At 38.0% G+C, this 22,010-nt stretch overlaps 1 protein-coding gene across 14 annotated transcripts in view; it reads right to left on the bottom strand.

Moving 5' to 3' along the window:
- CAB39L (calcium binding protein 39 like) overlaps positions 1–22,010 on the bottom strand; it is a 123,270-nt gene that overhangs the window by 47,833 nt on the left and 53,427 nt on the right. For all 14 annotated transcript variants that reach the window (XM_059377919.1, XM_059377923.1, XM_059377915.1 and 11 more), the window contains 2 exons: positions 13,965–14,106; positions 10,971–11,135 (listed from right to left, as the gene is read on the bottom strand). In XM_059377919.1, the coding sequence (XP_059233902.1) occupies positions 10,971–11,135; positions 13,965–14,075 (276 nt within the window). In that variant the 5' untranslated portion in view covers positions 14,076–14,106. The remainder of the gene's footprint in view (positions 1–10,970; positions 11,136–13,964; positions 14,107–22,010) is intronic.

Genomic DNA, 22,010 nt, shown 5'->3' with positions numbered 1-22,010 from the left:
AGTGAGACTGAGAAAGACAAATACCACAAGATTTTCCTTATATTTGGAATGTAAAAAAAAACCACAACCCACAAATGAATGAGCAAACAAAATGGAGACTTAGATCTATACATGCAGAGAACAAACTGATAGTTGCCATAGAGGAGAAAAGTGGGGGATTGGGTAAAATGGGAGAAAGGGAGTAGGAGATACAGGCTTCCAGTTATGGAATAAATAAGTCAAGATAGCATAACAAATATAGTCAGTGAGACTGTAATAGTGATATCTGGGAAGAGACCAGTAGCTACACTTGCAGTGAACATAGCATAATGTATGAGCTTATGGAATCACTATGTTGTGCTATGTTGAAAGTAATGTAACATTGTGTGTTAACTCAAAAAATTAAAAGATTACACATTATACAGTACCATTTACATTTGGATTACAAAATGGAGAATGATTCCTGGTTGCTAGAGGCCAAGGATGGGGTGAGAGAGGGTAGCAGCTATAAAAGGACAAGAGGACGCATCTTTGTAGTGATGGAAATTTTCTGTATCATCACTTTATCAATATCAATATCCCAGTGCTATCACTTTGCTATGGTTTTACAATATATTGCCATCAGGGAAACTGGGCAAGGTACATGAGATGTCTCTGTATTATTTATTATTGGCTTTCTTGTTGGAGCAAGCTAGAGGAAGAAAGCAGGGGAGGTGCCCAGTAGCTCTTTTGGGAAGACGATAGCCAGCAATTAGATGCATGCTAATTAAAAGCCAGAACCTCAGTCAGTCACTTGTAAAGGACGCATCAGACCCCTCCCAGGGAAAGACTGGGAGTTGGGTGTTTTTGTCGCGCTTCCTCTGTGCTAGCTCGGGGGAGGCGGAGACAGTTGCAACAAGTACTCTTGCACCCATGAACAACTGTCCCTTTGTTTGCTATAGTCCTGTGGGTCTCATGAATGCGAGCCCTGTCAGCTTTCATACATAGGTGACCTGGGGGACCATTCCTCAGTGGGCAGCCTTAAAAGTTGGGCCACCAGGGTGCCTGGGTGGCTCAGCGGGTTCAAGCCTCTGCCTTTGGCTCAGGTCACGATCTCAGGGTCCTGGGATCAACCTGCACGTTGGGCTCTCTGCTCAGCAGGGAGCCTGCTTCCCCCTCTCTCTCTGCCTGCTTGGATCTCTGTCAAATAAAAAAAAAAAAAAACTGGGCTATCAGATGTGTGGTCCAAACCATTTGCTCCTCAAAGCGAAGCTGGGCATTGGGGTACCCCTCACCCAGGCTATATGGTGCTATGCCAAGGGGTGGGCTTTATGGCCAGTGTGTCTCAGCCTTTCCTATCCATTCTGAAGTGGCTATTTTCTCAGTTGCTCAATGAATAGGACCCACTTCGCTCATTTCTAGATTTCTCTCAGAGGGAGTTCCTGCATGTGTAACTGTACCTTCTGTTTGTCCATAGGAAGAGAGAAATTCAGGAGCCTCCTGTGTGGCCACCTAAGTCCAGAGTCCCAGAATTTTTTTAAATGTTACGTAAAATTCAGTGCTGGTTCTCATATATTGCTGGCTGATGTCCTAGAATCTCAAATTGGGAAATCTAGCCCGAGAAAATAATCCTAAATAACAATCTTAAATATAGAAGAAGAGGTTCAGACACAGAAATTTTTTTTTTTGAGAGAGAGAGAAAGAGAATGAGTATGTGTATGTGAGAGAGCAGGGAATAGGAACGGGATGGGGGAGGGGCAGAGGGAGAAGGAGAGAGAATCCTAAGTAGGCTCCATGCCCAGCACCGAGCCTGATGTGGGTCTTGATCTTACGACCCTGAGATCATGACTTGAACCGAAATCAAGAGAAAGTTAGAAATAATAAATATGTCCAGAATTAGGAACAGTTACATAAATTATGGTATGTAACTGGCAGAAATAAGAATATCCAAATGTTGGCAATGATTAAATATAAGAAAAATATATGACTAGCCACTGCTTTCACTTGATTCCATGGATTGAAACAGAGAAGGGTAGATAAGGAAGAGAGAGAAGAATTAAGAAGAAAGGAAGGAAAGGGAACCAGGAAAGAAGAGAGAAGAATTTTTAAAAAGGGGAGAGAGATAACAACAACAAAAAAACCAGACACATGGGAATGCAAATTTTATCTTCTTTAAAGAAAAACACAGAATATATAATTCAAAGTTTTTCAGAAAATTAGGAGCTGAGTCTTCAATTTAAAAGGATACTTTAGGATCAACTGCTCTCATTTAAAAATAGTACAAATGTTCATACTACTTCATAAGAAATGAATTTCACTTACACAAATGTTAAACAATATACTTGTATAAGAGGTACAGCTATAAATAAAGCTTAAAATGAAAGAAGTCATCTGTTCTGTTCAAATCTTTGTAGACACTACAGTAATCCTGCACAACCTCAATCCTCTTTGAAAAGTCATAAGAGCATGTTTTTCATACTTCCCAGTGAAATGCCACAAGAACATTTCCATACGGCATTCCAGTGAACAGTAGACATGAAGCTCCACAGAACTCTCTCCAACTTTTACACAGAGGAAAACATTCTTCTGGTTCATTAGCAAATAATGTGCAAAGGCAAAGGAAGCCCCCTGTGGATAACAAAAACAAGCTTGGATACCAGGAACAGCTTGTCAAATCAGAGGAAAGGATCAGAATGGAAAGGATTAGAGAAAATCTAAACAGGTACCAGATGATTAATGATGGGCTTTCCATAATACAGAACCTTGCGGATATCCATTCATTACACTATACCTAACTGGAGTAAAACCTTAACTATTTCAAAACCAGTCTTCAGCAACCTTCAGACTGTCAGATTTCAAGTTCTAGAAATGGCCAGGAAAAAAAGAAAAAAAAAATCTCTGATGGTAACAAAGCAACATCTAGAAATGACCCTGAATGCCTGAAACTCACCAGTAATTCTAAGATAACTTATAATTTAAGTGAGCAGATGGCAAACCTGAAGAAGCACTTGCATTAAGCTGACAAATTCAAGAAGGTCAGCTCTAACCTGATCTAGTCAACAATTACCTGCAGAATGAATGATACATATGGAGGTATCAACTGGAATTAAATACAGAAAGAGAAAAAGTGAGAAGAAAGAAGCAATGAACAGCAGGCAGAGCAATTAGAACTGCTGATAAAGAGCATCTTTTACTGATAAGAGAAGTGAGAAAAGGCAGGGACGCCTGGTGGTTCAGTTGGTTAAGCATCTGCCTTTGGCTCAGGTCCTGGGATCAAGTCCCTTCATCGGCTTTTGTTCGGTGGGGAACCTGCTGCTCCCCTGCTTGTGCTCTCCCTCTCTCGTTCTGACAAATAAGTAAATAACATCTTAAAAAAAAAAATAAAAGAATTGCGAAGGCAAATAAGGGAGTAAAAGAGAGCAGCATTGCAGAAGAAAACACCCATTTTTAAATTGCAGCCCTTGACTTATATGTAGGATATATAAATATAAAGCATTCCCAAAATTCAACAACCAAATAAAAAGAGGACAAAAGACCTATATAGACAATTCACATGAGAAGAGAGATGGTGGGGCACTGGGGTGACTGAGTGGGTTAAGCCTCTACCTTTGGCTCAGGTCATGGTCTCAGGGTCCTGGGATCGACCTGCACATCGGGCTCTCTGCTCACCAGGGAACCTGCTTCCCCCTCTCTCCCTGCCTGCCTCTCTGCCTACTTGTGATCTCTGTCTGTCAAATAAATAAATAAAATCTTAAAAAAAAAGAAGAGATATGGTGGCAAATAAACACACGAAAATATGCTCAACATCATTAGTTGTTAAGGAAATGCAAATTAAAACCACAATATACCACTTATACTTACTTGAGTGGCTGAAACTTAAAAAAAAAAAAAATCTAAAAGCAAACAAACAAAAACCCCCAGCACTACCCAACAATCCTATTCCTAGGTGTTTACACAAGTGAAATGAAAACCTACATCTGCACACACAAACTGCGTAAATGGTTATAGAGATTTTATTTGTAACGGGTCAAACCTGGAAATTCCCCCAAATATCCACCAACTGGGGAATGGATAAATGGTCTGCATACATCCATGCAGTAGAAAGCCATTGGCAATAAAAAGGAACAAACTCCTGGTACACAGCAACAACAAAGATGAATCCAAAATCATGATGCCAAGTAGAAGAAGCCAGAATCAAAAGACTACATTTTGCATGATGCCATTTCCACATTTGTTAAGGCAAATTATACAAGGACAGAAGATAGATCAGTGCTTGCCAGAGGCTGAGGGTAGGAAAAATGATTACAATAAGGCATGGGAAAATCTGGGGGGTGATGGAATTATTCTATATCACAGAACTGTGTATTAAGAAGAGAGACGGGCGCCTGGGTAGCTCAGTGGGTTAAAGCCTCTGCCTTCGGCTCAGGTCGTGATCTCAGGGTCCTGGGATATGGCCCCACACCGGGCTCTCTGCTCAGCGGGGAGCCTGCTTCCCCCGCCCCCTGCCTGCCTCTCTGCCTACTTGTGATCTCTGTCTGTCAAGTATATAACTAAAAAAAAATCTTAAAAAAAAAAAAAAAGAAGAAGAAGAAGAGAGAATGTTACTATTTGTCAATAACACCTGAATTAAAAGAAAAAAAAAAAAAAAGAAACATAACTGTAGCCGTTGAAGTCATGGGCATCTCTCCTCTGCTCCTGTGTCGGCTGGGGGAAGAGGGGTGGGGAGAGCGGTTGTGGATAGGGCAAATATTTGTGCTGAATTTCACTAGCAGAACTAGATAGGCAGAGCCTATTGCAAGGGGTTGGGGGTAGGGAGTGTTCACTGCATGGATGAATGCTTTTGCAGGGGACCAAAATTCAAACTAAACTAATTTACAGATACTGGGAAAGTTTCAGAGCTCAGAATTAGTTGCTCTCAAATTTTTTAGTATAACTGTATTTACACATGACAAGAATTCTAATGCAGAGCTCCTCGTAAACCTCCTGGCCCTCTCTATCTCTCTCTCCTCATCTTCATTCTTCTGCCTTTTCTGCATGCTGGCTTCCTCTACATTTTTAGTTTACGTGGTAGGAAATCTGACCACGGATGCAGTTAGAGACTGATGCTCCTAGTTAGAGACTGAAGTTCCATCTCCGTTTTAGTTCCAGAATCCTGCAGACTTCTCTGGCCCTGCTTTGATGAGATGACCACTACTAGTTCACCCTGTGTACTGGACAGGTGTCACGCTGCACAAAAATGTTGCTCCCACTGTAACTCTGTGGGTGGGGATGGAGGGACCACTCCCCAGAAAGCAGAGGGGATAAAACATTTTGTACATTATACAATGGTGTGAGCAGTCTTTATCTTTATGGCAGGTTACATTCATTAACAAGTATGGTAAGGTCAAACTAAAATGGTCATTGTCTTAATTTTTATAGGGGGAACACTACCAATTAACATGTTAACGCTTCTGATTAAGGGCCTGATTAAGGGCCATTTTAAATCACCCATAGATTATGTTCCTTTATAGGATAAATGTTTCTGAAGCTTATATTCGTTAGTTTAAGATGACGAGAGGGTCACGGTAACATAAAATTCCATTTAATATGCTATAGTATTTCCTCACCTGTAATTGTAAATTCTGTGACTTAATTTGTCTAATGATGGATGCAAAATACATGAACAACTGACGGACTCAAGAACAGCTAGAACCAACACCCTACACACATAGTAAGCAATTCAAATTGTTAAATGCATGTCTTCTGGGACGCCTGGGTGGCTCAGTTGGTTAAGCAGCTGCCTTCGGCTCAGGTCATGATCCCAGCGTCCTGGGATCGAGTCCCACATCGGGCTCCTTGCTCCGCAGGGAGCCTGCTTCTCCCTCTGACTCTGCCTGCCATTCTGTCTGCCTGTGCTCCCTCTCGCTTGCTCTCTCTCTGACAAATAAAAATAAATAAATAAAAAATAAAAATAATAAATAAAAAAAATGCATGTCTTCTGCCCATTTTTGGACATGATTTTCTGTTTTGTGTGTGTTGAGTTTGAGGAGTTCTTTATAGATCTTGGATATCAGTCCTTTGTCTGTATTGTCATTTGTAAGTATCTTCTCCCATTCCATGGGTTGCCTCTTTGTTTTGTTGACTGTTCCCTTTGCTGTGCAGAAGCTTTTGATCTTGATGAAGTGCCAAAAATTCATTTTGGCTTTTGTTTCCTTTGCCTTTGGAGACATATCTTGAAAGAAGTTGCTGTGGCCGATGTTGAAGAGGTTACTGCCTATGTTCTCCTCTAGGATTCTGAGGGATTCCTGCCTCACGTTGAGGTCTTTTATCCATTGCGAGTTTATCTTTGTGTACGATGTAAGAGAATAGTCGAGTTTCATTCTTCTACACATAGCTGTCCAATTTTCCCAGCACCATTTATTGAAGAGACTGTCTTTTTTCCACTGTATTTTTTCCTGCTTTGTCGAAGATTATTTGACCATAGAGTTGAGGGTCCATATCTGGGCTCTCTACTCTGTTCCACTGGTTTATGTGTCTTTTTTTATGCCAATACCATGCTGTCTTGGTGATCACAGCTTTGTAGTAAAGCTTGAAATCAGGCAACGTGATGCCCCCAGTTTTGTTTTTCTTTTTCAACATTTCCTTAGCAATTTGGGGTCTCTTCTGATTCCATACAAATTTTAGGATTGTTTGCTCCATCTCTTTGAGAAATGCTGGTAGAATTTTGATTGGAATAGCATTGAAAGTATAGCACAAAGTTTCTGTCCTAAGGCTTTATGATTCTTCATTTTTATGGTAATAAAACCAAAGGTGAAGGACCACTTTAAAGGGTGCCAATGAACAGAAAAGGATTTTTACAAAGGGACAGAAGTTTTCAAAAATTTAAGACCGTAAAATGGGTAAATGAGAAGCTGGTACTGGAGTACTTATTTTGTTGACTTTTTTTTTTTTTTTTAATGTAGCAAGAAATAATAGAGATTAAATTATCACAGCAGAAGGTTTTCTGCTTCTTTGGACTACTTTCTAATTCAGCCTGAACAGATGACTTTGCATCCACCCTGGTTTTGCAAGGCACACCTGCCCTTAAAATGAATGCATCAATAAATTCATCCTTTGATCTCTTATCACATTGTGTTTCAAAACATCAGAGTCTGAAGCTGTGTTTTGAATAGCGGCCAAACCTCAAAAAACACAGCTCTGAGTTTGATCCTGAGCCCATAAAAATCTGAAGACTTGCAATCTCAACCACAAGTCTTTTTTTGAACTTCATAAAAATATGCAGAAGTGGTTCTTTTCTGTCAGCAATTTTAAGGTTTAAAGAATTAGATTAAAAATTTATGGCTATAAAGTAATGGGATTTTCTTTTTAAATAATTCTAACTCAAAGGTCTGCCTCCTCACTAGCCCTTATTCCTGTAACAGTAGGATTCTCTAGTACTTTCCTCATCCTCATGGGCCACTTTGCTCTGGATTCCTGAAGGAGAAATGGGTTCGTCACAAAGACTGCCAAGGCAGTTCCAGCTACCCAATCTAAGCCACTGCCATGGCCACCTTCACTGCTGTCAGCTCTGGATCCCAAACCCCTTCTCCAAGCTCTTCTCAACCCTGTTCTTGGTCTTGCCTCCCACCACTAGTCATTTCCAAAAACCCTTCCTCTGTTATGGTTCTGGAGACACTTTCCCTCACTCCAAAACGTTCTCCTATTTTCCTTCTATTTCCTATTCCTATTGATCTTAGCAAAAGAGAGGGCATTTCTTAAATTTCTGTTGATTTACTCTGCAAAAGAAGACTAAGCTCTTCTCTTCAGTCTTTTCCTTCCAGACATTGTTTAGAGACCTAACCTTCCACAACTAACAAAAAAAGCCCATCTAGGTGTCCTCTAAACAAAAATTCATTTTTCTTTGTAAGGAATACTCCATTCTTTTAGGTTATCTGGCAAAAGCTACAGCCCAACCCTAAATAATATTTTTTTCTCCCTTTTATAAACATATACCAAAAATTTAACAGTCAAATAACTGTTGTACTCTCCAACAAACCCCCAGAGGTGGCTACACACTTACTAGAATGCTTATCACCACTTGTGAAATACCTTCTAAACCATTTACTAATTCAACAAGAAAAGTGGCCTATTGCTGTGTTCAGGACATCTTCCTTTGGTCTAATCTTCTTTCTTTTTCTTCAGTCTCTCATTCTCAAGCCTACATTCATTCATTCACTCAACCAACCAGTGTACAGGGCACTAGCTGTGGGAAACGGGATCCTAGTACTCAAGATACTTTCAGTCCAGAAGGGGCTGTACCAGTTCTACCTCTGAACTAAGACACAAGGAGGGCAGAGTTGTGTGTGATTAGACTGCGTGATTAGACTGCGCTCTAAAGTTAGGACAGGTTTTATCAAGTTGTCATTATCTTATGTGGGTACTTTAGGCTTGAGATGCAAAGCTGCTGCTTGCAGATTAACCATTAGAACTTCCAATCAGTTAAGTGTCTGCTTTTGGCTCAGGTCATGATCCCAGGGTCCCGGGATTGAATCCTGTATGGGCTTCCTGCTCAGCAAGGAGCCTGATTCTCCCTCTACCTGCTTCTCCCTCTGCCTGCCACTCCACTGCTTGTGCTCTCTGATGAAAAACAAACAAAAACTCTTTAATAAATTTATTTATTTTTAGTACCCCTGTAAAATAAGGGAAACTTGTATAACTATTTCTTATTGTTCCTCTTTCGTTATTTAAGCCAATGCTAAGCTAAAGCCATAAGGTACCCAAAGTCTGTCTTGATATACTCCTATTCCCTAATTCTTGGATAGCACCTTGAACCTACACTACTCTGTGGCTGCTCAAGACTTCCTTAGTTCACTGGGCCTGATGACATCTCATGCCTGACTCATTCCTCAAAATGTAACCATCCTTGGTCATATTCCTTCTAGCATCCAATGGTAAATTGGGCTAATCTCATAAACCAACTCAAGCTAACATATTAATTAATGATAATAATAGCTAATACATTTCTACTTTCAGGAAAAAGTGTGAAACAATAGATGATTTATAGAAATTTAATATTATAATCCAATAATAGGGAGTATTTTTCCCATTTATGGTCACTGACCGACTAAATCCAAAATTAAAGTAATAGGGGCACCTGGGTGGCTCAGTGGTTTAAAGCCTCTGCCTTCGGCTCAGGTCATGATTCCGGAGTCCTGGGATCGAGTCCCGCATCGGGCTCTCTGCTTCTCAGGGAGCCTGCTTCCTCCACTCTCTCTCTCTGCCTGCCTCTCTGCCTACTTGTGATCTCTCTCTTTCTCTGTCAAATAAATAAAATCTTAAAAAAAATAAATAAAAATAAAATTAAAGTAATAAAAAAAGTCAAGGGTTATAAGAAAAATAAACCAGTTTACATTTAATGTTAGTTTGAGAAAGGGAGGAAAATGAGAACAAGTATATTCTGACATTTGTGTATAGTCTACACATGTATATATTGTTCTTATACAACATATATATATATACACACACACACATATATTCAGTTTAATATTTAAAGCAGTGCTGTAAGTTCATACTTTTCCTATTTTAGAGATGACAAAAGTTGGTCTCAAAGAGGTCACATTACTATCAAATAGCCCAGCAGGGGCTCTAAACAATTCTAATCCCAAGTATTTTTCCACTGTGCACAACTCCTTTCAGTGTTCATTATCTCACTTGAAACTGAATAGAAAAACCATGAAAACACACAGATGCAATGATAAAACTACACTTCATTCCACATATGGCCAGTTTAAAAAGAGAGGAGTAAGATGGGGAGGGAGAGTGAGCAAGCCAGGCAAGAGGAAAAAGTAGACAAAGAGATTACTGAGTAGAAATGTCAAAGATAGAAAAATAGGTAAGGGAAGGAGAGAGCTGTGGTCTAGTATTTCCACAGATCCCCAGAGCCCTGACCTTATCTTGGTCTAATCACTGTAATCACCATAATTAGTTTTCCTTTCATTTTCCCAGAGATAAAACTAAAAGCTATTTCAGAAATCTGCATTTTCAGGGCTATTGGGTGGCTCAGTGGGTTAAAGATCCTGCCTTCGGCTCAGGTCATGATCCCAGAGTCCTGGGATTGAGCCCCTCATCTCATCGCATCGGGCTCTCTGCTCAGTGGCGAGCCTGCTTCCTCTTCTCTCTGCCTGCCTCTCTGCCTACTTGTGATCTCTGTCAAATAAATAAATAAATAAATAATCTTAAAAAAAAAAAAATCTGCATTTCATCCATCTCTGCGAATCAGTGAAAACCCAAGCTCTTAGTATGAGGGTAGTAACAAAAACAATAAACAAATCAAAACCAAGACTTCTATCACCAAAATAGCCAATGGTCAAACATGCCTTACACACACGCTGTTTACTGAAAAACCACCATTCTGAGTCAGATTTACCATAGATAATAAAACACCTACACCTCTTCACCACTCATATTTCTAAGTTTTTTTTTATTTAGCTCACTTATTATTCAAGTAAATTAGGTATAACTGCTTTCAAAATGAGATACGTATCCTATATTGCTAGCATTCAACAAACTTCTGAAATCATTGGTATAATATTTTAACTAAATGAACAAGTCCAAGACACCGAGTTTGAATCCCAGCTTTGGCTCTTAGCATCCAACTGACTGCACAAATTACTTAATAGCTTTGAGCTTTAGGTTCTTCATCTATAAAACAAGGCTCATCGTATAGTACCAATCACACAGGAATTCCTTTGGAATTCCTTCCTTTAAGAAGGAGAGGAGATGAGCGCTTGGAACTGTATGATATGTAGTAAGCACTCAATGTTATCCCTTATTATTACCATTATTATTGATGGCCACTAGCCTTGCCTCCTGGCTGCAGAAAACTTAATCATAAGATATCTTTTTACCTTATTAAAGAAATTTGAGAAGTTTTAGGAAAATACTGGGTTTATATGTAATAAATGAAGAGTAATAATAGAAACAAAGTCAAATATTTATGATCGTATACACTGAACTTGCAAAGCAGCGGCAGCACCCTTTTACAAATGGTTTACCTCGAAGTCTATGAGCTGTAGGTCAGCAATCAGGGTCACCAGCAGCCCACTATTATAGAGCTCTTGTGCGAGCTGGGCCACAGCTTCTGTGGGGGGTTCCTTGTCATTTGTGCCACACAGAATCTCTTTCATTGCTTGCAGAGATTTCGACACTTCCTCTGAAGCCTGGTGACCAAAAAAACATGCTCACAGTGAAGAGGGAATGAAAATTTTCAAGCCATAAACAAACAAACCAAAAAACCCCACTTCTTGGATTCTGTTCATTTATGATCAAAGAATACTATACAGTTACAAGCAACCAAAAAACTGTTTGACAGTGCTTTTTTTATTTTGGAAAATGTTGCAAAAATGTATTTATGTTAAAAAAGTCTCTGGTATTTCTATTTGGTCAACATAATCAAAACACTCTTCCTTTAAAACCTACTCAAATATAGCCTAACTAATCTAGTCATTAGCTATAAATTTTACTCTTAAGAATTAAAATGACTGGGGCGCCTGGGTGGCTCAGTGGGTTAAACCTCTGCCTTCGGCTCAGGTCGTGGTCCCAGGGTCCTGGGATAGAGTCCCGGGATAGAGTCTCTGGTCAGGCTCTCTGTTCAGCAGGGAGCCTGCTTCCCCCTCTCTCTCTGCCTGCCTCTCTGCCTACTTGTGATCTCTCTCCCTCTCTGTCAAATGAATAAAGAAAATATTTAAAAAATTAAAATGACTGTTTTGAAGACTTATCAGTAGCTACGGGTCTTTATTAAAAGCATTTGTTAAGGTTTTCAACAAATTCCTATCACTCTAATTTTTTAATGGACAGTATAGTAAACCTGAATTGTCAAAACACACGGTCAAATTATCAAAAGCCACTAACTTTGTTAATCCACTTGTCTCTCCCACATAATCATCACCTTTTTTTGCTCTCTATGAAACTTAAAAATGACAAAAAAACACTTCTCTATATTGTGAAGAGTAAGAGGGAAATCCACAGATGAGTGGGTGCTCAGGCCTGGGGAGGGGACAATGAGGAATGACTGCCAACTGGTACAGGATTTCTTTTGGGGGTGATGAAAATATTCTTGAATTAGATATTGGTGATGGTTGTAGAACCTTTGAGAATACTAAAAATCAGTGAACTGTACACGTTAAAGAGGCAGATTGTATGGGATGTGAATTTATTCAATACGTCCAAAAGAGAATAGGCCAAAAAGTTAACAATGTAATCTGCTGAATATTTTTTTAAAGAAATATAGTTTTATTACTTTGAAGTATGGTTCTGTAATCATTATAACCAAGGAAGGGAATAAAGAGAATAAGGCAGATTAAATACAAATAATTCATAGTAGCATGACTATTTTAAAAAAAAGTAATTTCCAGATAGATCTTATGATCTGACTGAAACAATTCTTAATTTATTAAAAGGTTGGAAATTTCTTTAAGGGTGATATTTAGCCACAAAAGAGTGCTTTAAATTATATGCAGTTAAGAATAATTATAAAGCAAACTTCTGTGGCCCATAACACAGGTTAAGAGTAGAAAACTTCCAGAAATCCTGAAGTCACCTGAATGCAGCCTTTTCAACCTAGAAGTAAATGTTTTTATGTTTTTGATGACAATCATTTCTTTACTTTTCTTTATATTTTCTTACCTGTATTTGCATCGCTAAACAATATAGTTGAGCTCTGCCAATTTTGAACTTTTTGGAATAACACCTGGGACCTCTTAGGAGGTGCTTCTGCTGCTATTATAGATGTGAGGTCCATCCATGCAACTGCACGGAGGCAGCAGCATTTTCATTTTCTTTGCTCTCAAGTTTTCTACTAATGGCTGGACCCCAGTTCATCAGTTCTACTTTTGATGGACATTTAGGTCATTTCCATTGAGGGGTTATTAGGAACAGCAACATATGAACACTCTTGTACGCGCATCCTGGTTCACAAGTGCGTGCATCCTGGTTCACAAGTGCAAGATTATCTCTAGAGTTTGTATGTCGGAGTAGAATTGCAGGGTTTTAACAGAGGTACAAGCTCAGATTTGACAGATGATACCAGCTGGTTCTCAAAGCAGTGACACCAGTTTATACCTTATCCTTCACAGTGGAGGAAAGTTCCCATTGCTCTCCATCCTCGCCGACACTGAGTATCATCAGACATTTTTCATTTTTGCCAGGAAAGTGAGTGTGTAATATGAATGTATGTGGTTTTAACTGGCCTTTTCCTGACTACTCATGAAAGCGAGTATCTTTTTATGTTTTTTTTCTATCTTGTGCAGATTTACTGTAAATTTACTAGTAAATTTGGGTTTACTCTTTTATGAAGGTCATTTCTTCTTTCTAATTGAGCCAATATTTGATTCAATATTACAAGTACACAAGAATTAAAAATACATTTCTACATACCTTACAAGATGCAGAATAAAACATTATATCTCTACATACCTACAAGATCCAAGATTTTTTTAATATACTGGGATGGGAAGATACTGTGAACTAAAGGATATTTATTTTCTAGATCTCTTAAGTGTTGCCATAAACTAACCAGTCACTTTAGAGAGAAATTGAATACATAGGATCCAACATCCTCTGGAAGGAACAAAATATAAAGAAAAGAACAACAACAACACCTTATCTATGAGGAAATCCTGCTTAGAAGGACCTTTAAAAAATGTTAAAATGAGGTTGCACTGTCACAGAAACTATCAGGTGATCCTTAAATAAAAATGTTCTATCCTTCTTGTCAGTTTAGCATTAAATACCTGTATAGCCCCTTAGATTTTTAAGGTCTGTAGTCTAGAGGGATCCAAGTTTTGTCAGAGGCTGAATATAGTGAACCAAGGGTTCAAGGCAAAAGAGTCAACAACAGCATAAATCCTGAAATCAATTTATATGTATTTATAGAGACCTTATGTGCACATCACAGACCATATTCGGGGATTCTTCATCAAGCTTTTACATTGGTTTTTGGTTTTGGAAAACATGCATCTGAATAATAATATTATCATTTTAGTTCATACCTTGTCAGTTTTTTTGTCTTGCTTTTCCAAAATCGCCAAGTTGTCTTTTAGAGCTTTCACAATTTCTGCTGGATTTTTGTGTGATTTACTAAACAAAGGCATTTTTTTCATCTATAGAAATTTCTTCTTCCAATACAGAATGCTACAAACAAATAAGCAAACAAGAATCATGAGTTTAACTTTTTAAAATTTTATCTAAAATTTTGTTTACATCCCAGGTAGTTAACAGAAGTGTAATGTTAGCTTCTGATGTATAATATAGTGATTCAACACCTCCATACAACACCCAGTGCTTATCACAAGTGCCCTCCTGAATCCCCGTCACCTATTTCACCCACGCCTCCACCCACCTCCCTGCTGGTAACCATCAGTTTGTTCTCTAGAGTTAAGAATCTGTTTCTTGGGGGGAAAAGAAAGAATCTGTTTCTTGGTTTGCCTCTCTCTCTCTATTCTTTTCCTCTTTGCTCATTTGTTTCTTAAATTTCATATGAGTGAAATCGTATGGCGTTTGTCTTAATCTGACTGACTTATTTCACTTAGTATAATACTTTCTATTTTTTTTTTAAAGATTTTATTTATTTATTTGACAGAGATCACAAGTAGGCAGAGAGGCAGGCAGAGAGAGAGGAGGAAGCAGGCTCCCTGCTGAGCAGAGAGCCCGATGCGGGACTTGATCCCAGGACGCTGAGATCATGACCTGAGCCGAAGGCAGCGGCTTAACCCACTGAGCCACCCAGGCGCCCAGTATAATACTTTCTAGATCCATCCACATTGCAGAGGCAAGATTTCATTCTTTTTATGGCTGAATAATACTTCATTTTGTGTGTGTGTGTGTGTGTGTGTATCACATCTTTATCCATTCATCAACTGATGGACACTTGGGCTGCTTCCATAATTTGGCTATTATTGATAATGCTGCCATAAACATCAGGGTGCATGTATCCCTTTTAATTAGAGTCATTGGGTAAATACCTAGTACTGTGATTGCCAGATTTTAGGAGAGTTCTATTTTTAACTTTGTGAGGAACCTCCAACTTGTTTTCCAGCATGGCTGTCACCAGTTTGTAAAGAATTTAACTCTTAACATGATTAAATTGTTATACCAGAATGTCTTATGTTTTCAAAAACCCTAATTCAATAATTTGAAACATTAACATTGATCAACTAAAATGAGTTTCATCAAGTTTTACACCAAATTTAAATACATATATATATTTTAAGACAGGTATTTTTAAAACTTTGCCGAAAACTTTTTATTCAAAGTTTAAAATTTTTTTTCTAAAATACAAATACAAGGATTCGGGAAAGAGTCCCACTGGGAAAAGGAGTACTTAAAACTAGATTTTTTAACTAATGAGAGTGCTGCTGCCAACAATGACGGTGATAGATAAAATAAAACATGTAAAACAAAAGTGAGATTAGGATCCACATACTGTGGTAAGGCAATATTTAATGCTACCCATAACAATCACAAAATCGCAAGGTAAAATTATTTTAAAATCTGATCTGTTCTTTATTTATTCTTCAAACATTCAGCTGGCCATACTCACTGAGGAAATGAAGACCACCATGGTGGAGGGTGAGGAGAGTGAGGAAAAGGAGTATTAATTCTTGTTTTTGAGAACATCTATTTACATAGAGCAGAGAAAGCTGAATATGGCTGTCATTGCCCTACCATAATGTAATTATTTAGGAAGAAAATCCTTATTGAAGTTTCCAGTTAGGAGAGGCATATTCACATACTTTATAGTTATTGGCAAAATATTTCAAACATTACAGAAACATGATATCATAAGTCCATTAACCAATAGCTCAGAGATAACAAATATATCAGTTTGGTGTATGTTCCTTCTGAATTTTTTCTTATATGTAATATTAGATACATTTTTAAACAAAAATAAAGTAATACTAAACACAGTATTTTGTAACTTTTTTCTACTTGTTATGTCTTGAATACCATTCTACGAGTATATATTTAGATCTCCTACAATTGTATACAATATAGTATTCTATTATACAGATATATAATTATTATGTGGAAACTTTATTAAATTACTATATAATTTATTTTATTAATACCTTATTAATGGACATTTGGGTTAATTCTATTTTTTCTAATATTTTTCTGATTAACAATGATGCAATTAGTCAATGGAGGATATTATACAAATGCTATTTTTCTGATTAACAATGTTGCACTTAGTCAATGGAGGATATTATCCAAGTGTGTATACACAAATGTGCACCAGTGGATAGCAGCACTCTACCTAGCTATTCCTGTGGCATAACCATAGCTACGGTTCTAAATCCCTAATCCCCCTAAAATCCGATTTCCCAAATCTGGCTCTCTAGAACTTGTCATTCTGTGAGCTACCTTATATCCTTCCAATAAATTCCTTCAGGATTTGTTGTTTGTAATCAAGAATTCCAATGGGAGGGGTGCGTGGGTGGCTCAGTTGGTTGAAGGTCTGCCTTCAGCTCAGATCATGATCCCAAGGGTCCGGGGACTGAGCCCATCGGGCTCCCTGCTCAGCATAGAGCCTGCTTCTCCCTCTCCCTTTACCTGCCACTCTATCTACTTGTGCTCTCTATCTCTCTGTCAAATAAATAAATGAAATCTTTAAAAAAAATTCCAATGGGACATATATATGTTATGAAGTAGAAATCAAAACAGTGTGAATTTTGATGATAAAACAAAAGACTTAAATTATCATTTTCAGAAGAAATGGTGTTTTCGACAGGGGTGCCTCAACTCCCCAGTGTGGGGAGACTAAGTGAGAGGGGAACCTGTCCACTCTTGGGGCAATAGGTTTGAAAACAAGAGACTCCAGGCAGCCTCTAAGGCAGATACTGAAAGTTGACAGAGCATTCAAAGATAAAGCATGTGAAGATCACAATGATTCTCACAGTAGGCAGTGTCAGGTGCAAAAAGAGAGTCAGAACATTGTATCGTGTACCTTTATATAATTCAAGAATAAAATTGTAAAGACACACTAGATTTTACTTTAGTAGTCAGCCCTACACATCAATAAATGAAGGTGGAGTATATTTAAAAGTGTATGAACTGTGGTAGTAGGGTGGGTACTGAACCAATCATTAGATAAGTTGGGCAGAGCAAGCCAAATGTTGCTTCTTACCTAAGTGATCTTGGGCACAGATCCTTAAGGCTCTGTGATCTCATCTGTAAATGGAGATGATAACATCTCCCTCCCAGTGTTGTGAGGATTAAAGGTAAGTAGAACATCTTGCACAGGGCCTTGTATAAGTAAAGTACTCTACAATATTTAGCTGCTATTATTACAAAAAGTTCTATGATATAATGAATGAATGATTTCACAAAAGAGAAAGGCATACTAATTGAGACATGATATTGTCTTAATTAAGTGTTCTAGACACATCTGTGTCCTTGAATCACTTACACATTTTTTTCTTTTAAAAAATATAATTTATTCTTTAAAGGCTAAATATTTAATGTTTAAATACTTAGCATTAAAAGTTTTTTTTAGGGGCACCTGGGTGGCTCAGTGGGTTAAAGCCTCTGCCTTTGGCTTACGTCATGATCCCAGGGTCCTGGGACAGAGCCCTGCATCAGGCTCTCTGCTCAGCAGGGAGCCTGCTTTCCTTCCTCTCTCTGCCTGCCTCTCTGTCTACTTGTGATCTCTGTCTGTCAAATAAATAAATAAAATATTTTTTAAAAAGTTTTTTTTTTTTAAATGCTAAATGCATTTGTATAATTGTTCATTTCTTCATATAGTTCTACTGCACTAAGGAAAAGATAATCGACTGTGAGAATTCCAACTAAATACTCCTGACATCAAAATAGAGTACAAATAAGAATATGGTATCATGCACGGGGTGCCTGAGTGGCTCAGTCAATTAAGTGTATCTGGACTTTCCCAAAACATTTGGCAGATTTGTTTTGATATCTTCATAAATGAAATGGATAAATAGGAGTTAGATGATATGACTAGGTGAATTAACAGTTAAATTTTTTTTTTTTTTAAATCCCCTCACTTTATAGATAGGACAAATGACAGCCAAGCAAGGGTGGTAATTTCTGAATCATAGTGGATCAGTTACCAATTCAGAACCAGACGGGTTTAACTATCTCTAAAATACCTATATAACTTTTATAATAAATAGATACCTAAAAATAGAAAATATTAGGTAAAACAAAACTTAGGTACTTTAGGGGCGCATGGGTGGCTCAGTGGTTTAAAGCCTCTGCCTTTGGCTCAGGTCATGATCCTGGGGTCCTGGGATCGAGACCCACATGGGCTCCCTGCTCACTCGGGAGCCTGCTTCTGCGTCTGCCTCTCCCCCTGCTTGTGCTCTCTGCCCCTAAATAAAATCTTTTAAAAAATAAAAAAGAATATGGTCACGTATATGTGATATGACGTGATTTTTTTCCAGTACTTGTTGCTCTGCCCAGTTCTCAGTTCTTAGTTCTCAGGCTAATTCTAATGCTAATTCTGGTAATATCACAAATGTTTTCAGGACTCCCATGGTAGTTATCCACCATTTCCTGATTTGCTGTCTTCCAACTTTTTATTTGCCTGTTGATTTGTTCATTTATTCATTCACTTGTTCACTGAACAATCTGAGTAAGTACTAAGCATGGACACTTTGCTAAATACCTGGGATAGAGTTATGAACAAGAAAAATACAATCCTGGGGCGCCTGGGTGGCTCAGTGGTTAAGCCGCTGCCTTCGGCTCAGGTCATGATCTCAGGGTCCTGGGATCGAGTCCCGCATCGGGCTCTCTGCTCAGCGGGGAGCCTGCTTCCTCCTCTCTCTCTCTCTGCCTGCCTCTCTGCCTACTTGTGATTTATCTCTGTCAAATAAATAAATAAAATCTTTAAAAATAAAAAAAAAAAAAAAAAAAAAAAAAAAAAAAAAAAGAAAAATACAATCCTTGCTCTTTTGAACTTATTATTAAAAAGAAAAAGTTAACATTTGGGGGCAATAAAATTATATAACAGAGGAAAAACACACAGTATAATGCCTCTTAATACAGTACTCCTTTTTTGAATTTGTTATTTTCATATTTTAAGTGTACCTATTTTCTACAACTATAATATAAAATTAGTTTAATAATGTTTTAAAATTTCATAGGACCATTATTCTTCAATTCTGGGATCCATATTATGAGGGAAATCAAAACCTGTATCTCAAACTATGCAGTTCCCGCCCCCGGTCCCCTATAAATTTTGGTGAAACTCTCCTAACTGCTCTGTTCTCCTCAGACCATAACCAGCCCCGTCCCACCCCCAGACTGAACACCTTCCTGTATCACCCTCAAACCCAGGGCTGCCCTTTCTACTCCCTGGGCAACCATGCTGGACACTTGCATGTGCATCCACCCCAATCACATCATTTACTCCACTGCCATTTAAAAACTGAGCCAACTGGCACTCAGCACTACCTACTAAACAAATACAAGGTAGTTAAACCCGTCTGGTTCTGAATTGGTAACTGATCCACTATGATTCAGAAATTACCACCCTTGCTTGGCTGTCATTTGTCCTATCTATAAAGTGAGGGAATTCTTTTTAAAAAAAAATTCAACTGTTAATTCACCTAGTCATAACTCCTATTTTTCCATTTCATTTATGAAGATATCAAAACAAATCTGCCAAATGTTTTGGGAAAGTCCAGATACATTGCCTTTATATTAATACTGGTTTAGTTATTTTATTTATTGTATCCCCATGACTTATTTATTTTTATAACTAGAACTTTGTACTTTTTGACCCCCCTCACCCATTGCATCCACCCCCACCCCTACCTCGGACAATCACTAATTTGTTCTCTGTATCTGAGCTTGACTTTTTTTAAAATTCCACTTACAGGTGAGCCCATACAATATTTGTCTTTCTCTGTCTGAATTCTTTCACTTAGCATAATGTCCTCAAGTTCCTTCCATATCGACAAATGGCAAGAATTCACTTTTTATGGGCGAATAATATTTATGGGTGTATTATACATATATAAGCACATTTTCTTTGTCCATTCATCTACTGACTGGCATTTAGGTTCTTTCCATTTCTTGGTAAATAACGCCACAATGAACATGGTGATGCATATAGCTTTTCACATTAGTATTTTTATTTTCTTCTCATAAATATCCAGAAATAGAACTGCTGGATCATATGATAGTTCTATTTTCAATTTTTTTGAGAAACCTCCATACTCAAAGAGTGGGTTCTTAAAAGGCATCACCTTTTGAAAATAGCTACGTTATATACAGTGAGCTCGAGGTGATTCATCACTGGTCCATATCCATTCTAAATCTTAAACTCCTACTATCTATCCATCATGGCCTAAGATAAAGTGCTTAAGGCAGGGACAAAAGGAATGGCCAACTCCTGAAAATGGTGCCTTCTGGGGATAAAAGGGTAGTAGGAATTTTTCTATAAAGTCTACCTCAGAGTTTTTAGACTATACATTCTATTTCAGCAAAGCAGGAAGCAGGGACAGGAGAGGATGCCATATTAAATACAACAGACTAACTCTAGAGGAATGCCTCTTAGGAACTGAAAATTGTAGGCTGTGTACACCAACATGCCCTCTAGCGTAGTGCTGATAGTGGGCCATGCAGCAAACAAATGTCCATGGACTAATACTGGCCCTGTTGTACTTTTCCATTGTCAAGAGTGAATAAACAGAATAAACAACAATTAATGTAGGTTCTATTAAAAAAAAAAAAAAAAAGAAGCAGCCCAAGAAAGAGAAGAAATGCCCTGTGGACTTAAGACAGGAAAGGTTGCTTCCAAAATTAATTCTCTGTAGGAGACAGAACAGACATAACTGACAAAAAAAGAAAAGGACTTAAACTAAAAGCTGGCCAAGATAAAAGATGAGAAACACACACACATATATATATACACACATATATAGATAACACCCCAAATACAGCATGGTAATCCAAATCTTCACAGAGCAGAAATGACCCTATGGAAAATTGACTAAGGACAACTGAGAGGTAAAAAATGAGTCAGGCTTCATTTATTCATTCAAAAAATATTTACTGAGCACCTACAATATGTATATTTCAGAGATATGGAAAAGATAAAGTGATCCAGGTATTACAACAATGGGCGAGGTGGAGGAAGCCAACAAGAACAAAAAATATAAAAAGTGAAGCAGAAGCAACAAAAATGCAACAGTTTAAGCAGAAAAAAGAGCTAAACCTCATCACTTAAAGAGCTCTTCTAGTTGAGATTATTGGTGACCCCCCAAATTCAGTGTCTTGTGGCTTTTAAAAGAAACCAACATTATACTTTCAAAGCTCATTCTTACAAAATGACCTTAACAACAAAGGATAAAAATCAAGTTGCCTTTGAACTTCCATAAAGCTAAATGTCATCAGAACAAAGAGAAAACCTACAGAGTTCTGAGAGAGTCTATAGCCTCGTAACTGAATCCCTAGCCAACATATTTATGTGTGAACAGATTGTGTATGCTTACTAAAAATATTATAAAAAGATGACATGGAATCAAGCCCACAAGAGTTCAACAAAATAAATGGTAAAAATCTGAAATAATTCTTGAAAGGAAGCCTTGATATTGTTGGTAGGACATGTAGGAGGGTGAGAATCTACAATTATAATTAATTCATAGGGAAGTAAAAATAAGTAAGGATTCAAGTTAAAAAGGAAACCACCCCAAAAGTCTCCAAGGAAAGAAGGATCGAAATAATAGCAATAGAAGCAGAAATTAACCGAATCAAAAAAGTAAAAGGAAAAGAAAATCTCTGGTAGCTATTTGGTCCTTGTTTCTCGTGGTGATAGACCTGTCTGCTCTACTTCCCATCCACCATACCCAAAGGGTGGGAACATGACCCAGGTGTAGCCAGAGTATTCCTTCCACTGCCCTGGCTACAGCAGTTGGCTCACAAGTGGACTCTAACACCATCAAGCTTATCAAAATGCTTCAACAGGACTTTTCCCTTAGGTATTTTAATTTAATTAAGATATATGGGGCATACAGATGAAGAAATAAAGAACAGCCTAATAAGCTCCTGTGTATTTACCACCCAGCTCA

Source organism: Mustela nigripes, chromosome 15 (assembly GCF_022355385.1).
Source record: "Mustela nigripes isolate SB6536 chromosome 15, MUSNIG.SB6536, whole genome shotgun sequence".
NCBI classification, from domain to species: domain Eukaryota; kingdom Metazoa; phylum Chordata; class Mammalia; order Carnivora; family Mustelidae; genus Mustela; species Mustela nigripes.
The sequence above is the reverse complement of the archived record's forward strand: the minus strand, read 5'-3'. Positions and strand labels throughout refer to the sequence as shown.